The following is a 2,878-nucleotide window of genomic DNA, read 5'->3' as shown; positions in this document are numbered from 1 at the left end:
CACTATTTATACAAGAGTCTTTATACGGCTTATTGAATTGTATAACATAGATGCTCTCTCTCTCTCGCAGGAGGCTTGAAAAGACTTGATTCGTGTACGTAAACACAAAAATTGTTTAGACCGAGGGAGATTTGCTACCATATAATGTGGTAACATTTTTATTACAATTTTAAATAGGTCATCACAAGATCAAAGTATCAAACTTGTAAAAATTATTAAGAAAGTAATTAATATATACTATTTAATATAGAATCTTGCATATAATATGATGTTTCAGTAAGATACGTAAAAAATAGTACCTATGAATCTATGATTAAACAAAGTTGTTTCTCTCTAGGGCTCCTAGGGTTTTCTCTTATTCTCTAGGGTTTCTAGGGTTTTTCGGCTCAATTTTGCTCCTTTTCCCAGCGAACGCCGGCGTTTCCAGCGGTGATGGAGGATCAGAATAGTGAACAGGCAGCAGCAGTTCAGTCGACAAAGGTGGTGGAGGGACTTACGGCGAGATGGGCGGGTATGGCGTTGGAGGAGGATGGGGACGAATTCGTCCCGGAGGGTGACGGTGTTGGGGAGGTGGCGGTTGATGGGGAGGCGTCATGGGCTGTCGTGGGGCGATTCCTAACGGCCAAAGTTGTCAAGCTTGAGTATATGCGGAATGTGATGGCGTCCGTTTGGCAGCCGGTCAGAGGTGTTCAGGTAACCGAAGTTCAACCGGGGCTATTCTTATTCGTATTCTATCATGCCACAGATGTAGCGTATGTTTTGGATGGGGGACCATGGGCTTTCGAGAATAATACACTGGTTTGCCGTGAGGTTGAGGGGGGGATGAACCCGTGTGATGTTCCTCTCGATACGGTGGACATGTGGGTTCAGCTGCATGGATTACCAATGGGCTATACGTCGCAAAGTGTTCTTGAGCAGGCCGGCAAGTTCATTGGTACTTTCGTCAAACATGATGTTGTCGGGGCTCCCTGGTTAACCTTTTATCGGATTCGGGTCTCGATTGCGGTAGGCAGGCCATTGAGGAGGGGTATGAAGCTGGTTAAGAGGGATAAGACTTCGTGCTGGGTTTCCTTTAAGTACGAACGACTTCACAAGTTTTGTTTCTTTTGTGGGCTAATGGGACATGTACACACTTTTTGCTTGAAAGCACGGGAAAGCCGGACTCCAGAGAGTGAATTTCTGTACGGTGCCGAGTTGAGGGCGGGGGGTGGAAGGGGTGCCGCAAGAGGGGTGGGTGGGAGCTGGCTTATTCCAGTAGGGGGGAAGCCGTTGCCAATACCGGGGAACCGGCCGGACAGTGAGGAGGGAGGTGGGGGAATGACGGCGGAAGGCAGTGGTGAGGGTGAGGGTTCGGGAGGTGTGGTGTCGGGTGGAGGGGCTGTGGTGGCAACCGGGAAGCGCCGCAAGGAGGGACAGCAAAGGTGTGAGGGGAGGGAGGATGAGGATGTGACAATGAATGATGTTTCAAAAAACTTGTGTATGGCGGGAGCTGCGTCTCAGCCCCGCCCGTCCTCATGAGTACGCTGAGCTGGAACTGTCGTGGCTTGGGTAATCCACGAACAGTTCGACAGGTGGTGGACATTGTGTCCCGAAAGAAGCCTGAATTTGTATTTCTGATGGAGACTATGGTGGCACGGATACATGCAGAAAGGCTCCGTGTCACGATTGGATATGAGGGTTTGTTCTATGTGGATAATGACGGGAGGAGTGGTGGTATGGCGTTGTTCTGGAGGAAGAATAATTCGGCATCTTTGTTGGGTTATTCTAAGAATTTTGTGGACGTGGAAGTAAAGACTCAGAATGGTAAACTGTGGCGGATGACATGTTTCTATGGGCATTCGGATCGTAGTAGGAGGTGGGAGTCCTGGAGTTTGCTGGAGAGTTTGAAGCCTAAATCTGTTCTACCCTGGGTGGTCATAGGGGATTTTAATAATCTTCTATTCCAGTATGAGAAAAGAGGAGGGAATCGATACCCGAATCACCTCTTACGAGGCTTTGGGGAGACCCTAGATGTTTGTGGCTTGATACAGTTGCCTATGAGAGGCCATCAGTATACCTGGGAGAAAAGTAGAGGGACGGACAATTGGATTGAGGAGAGACTGGACAAAGTTTTAGCCACAGCTGACTGGTGTGGACTAAACAATCATGTGGACGTGGAGAACATCATAGCCCGACCTTCGGATCACTCGGCCCTCTTTCTTAGTATGGATGTGCCGAACATCCATGGGGGAAGACTTGCGAGGAGGTTTAGATTTGAGATGGCATGGCTTCAAGATGAGGGGTGTAGGGAGGTGGTGACTACGGCATGGCAGGGAGGGATGGGTTGAGGGGTTGCTGAATTGTCAGCAGCGGTGTGGGGAGAAGTTGATGAGGTGGGGTGGAGAGAATTTTCATAAGTTTGGAGAGCGTATTGGGCGGTTGAAAAAGATACATGAACTTATTAGGAATAGGAGGGACCCGACCGCGTTGGCCGAGTTTCACCGGATTGATGTGCTCTTAACCCAGCTGGAGGCGCAAGAGGATGTGTTCTGGAGACAGCGTGCGAAGCAGCACTGGCTTCGCGGTGCAGACGCGAATACGAGATTCTATCACAGGTATGCTTCTGCTCATAAAAAAAAGAATACTGTGAATAGAATTTTGAATAATGATGGTGTGTGGGTGGAGGGGAATGATATGTGCTCTGTTATCCTTGACTATTTTAGACAAATTTTTACAACTGAGAGTACTGTTTTTGATGATGCTATGATTGAAAATTTTATCCCGCGAGTAACGCATGCTCAGAATGAATCTTTATTGCGTCCGTTTGGACGAGAAGATGGGCAAGGGGACCCTCTATCTCCCTATTTGTTTATTATTTGTGCAGAAGGGCTTTCCATGC

The 2,878-nt window shown here is 48.2% G+C and overlaps 1 protein-coding gene across 1 annotated transcript; it reads left to right on the top strand.

Annotated features, from left to right (window-relative positions):
* The first annotated feature begins 1,514 nt into the window (after positions 1 to 1,514).
* On the top strand, positions 1,515 to 2,327 carry LOC109163334. Its single transcript, XM_019312087.1, has one exon. The coding sequence runs from the start codon at positions 1,515 to 1,517 to the stop codon at positions 2,325 to 2,327; it is 813 nt and encodes a 270-aa protein (XP_019167632.1).
* Positions 2,328 to 2,878: the final 551 nt, after the last annotated feature.

This window comes from Ipomoea nil, unplaced genomic scaffold (genome assembly GCF_001879475.1).
Source record: "Ipomoea nil cultivar Tokyo-kokei standard unplaced genomic scaffold, Asagao_1.1 scaffold3017, whole genome shotgun sequence".
Lineage (NCBI taxonomy): Eukaryota > Viridiplantae > Streptophyta > Magnoliopsida > Solanales > Convolvulaceae > Ipomoea > Ipomoea nil.
Note: the sequence above shows the minus strand (reverse complement) of the source record. Positions and strands in the feature narration are given on the sequence as shown.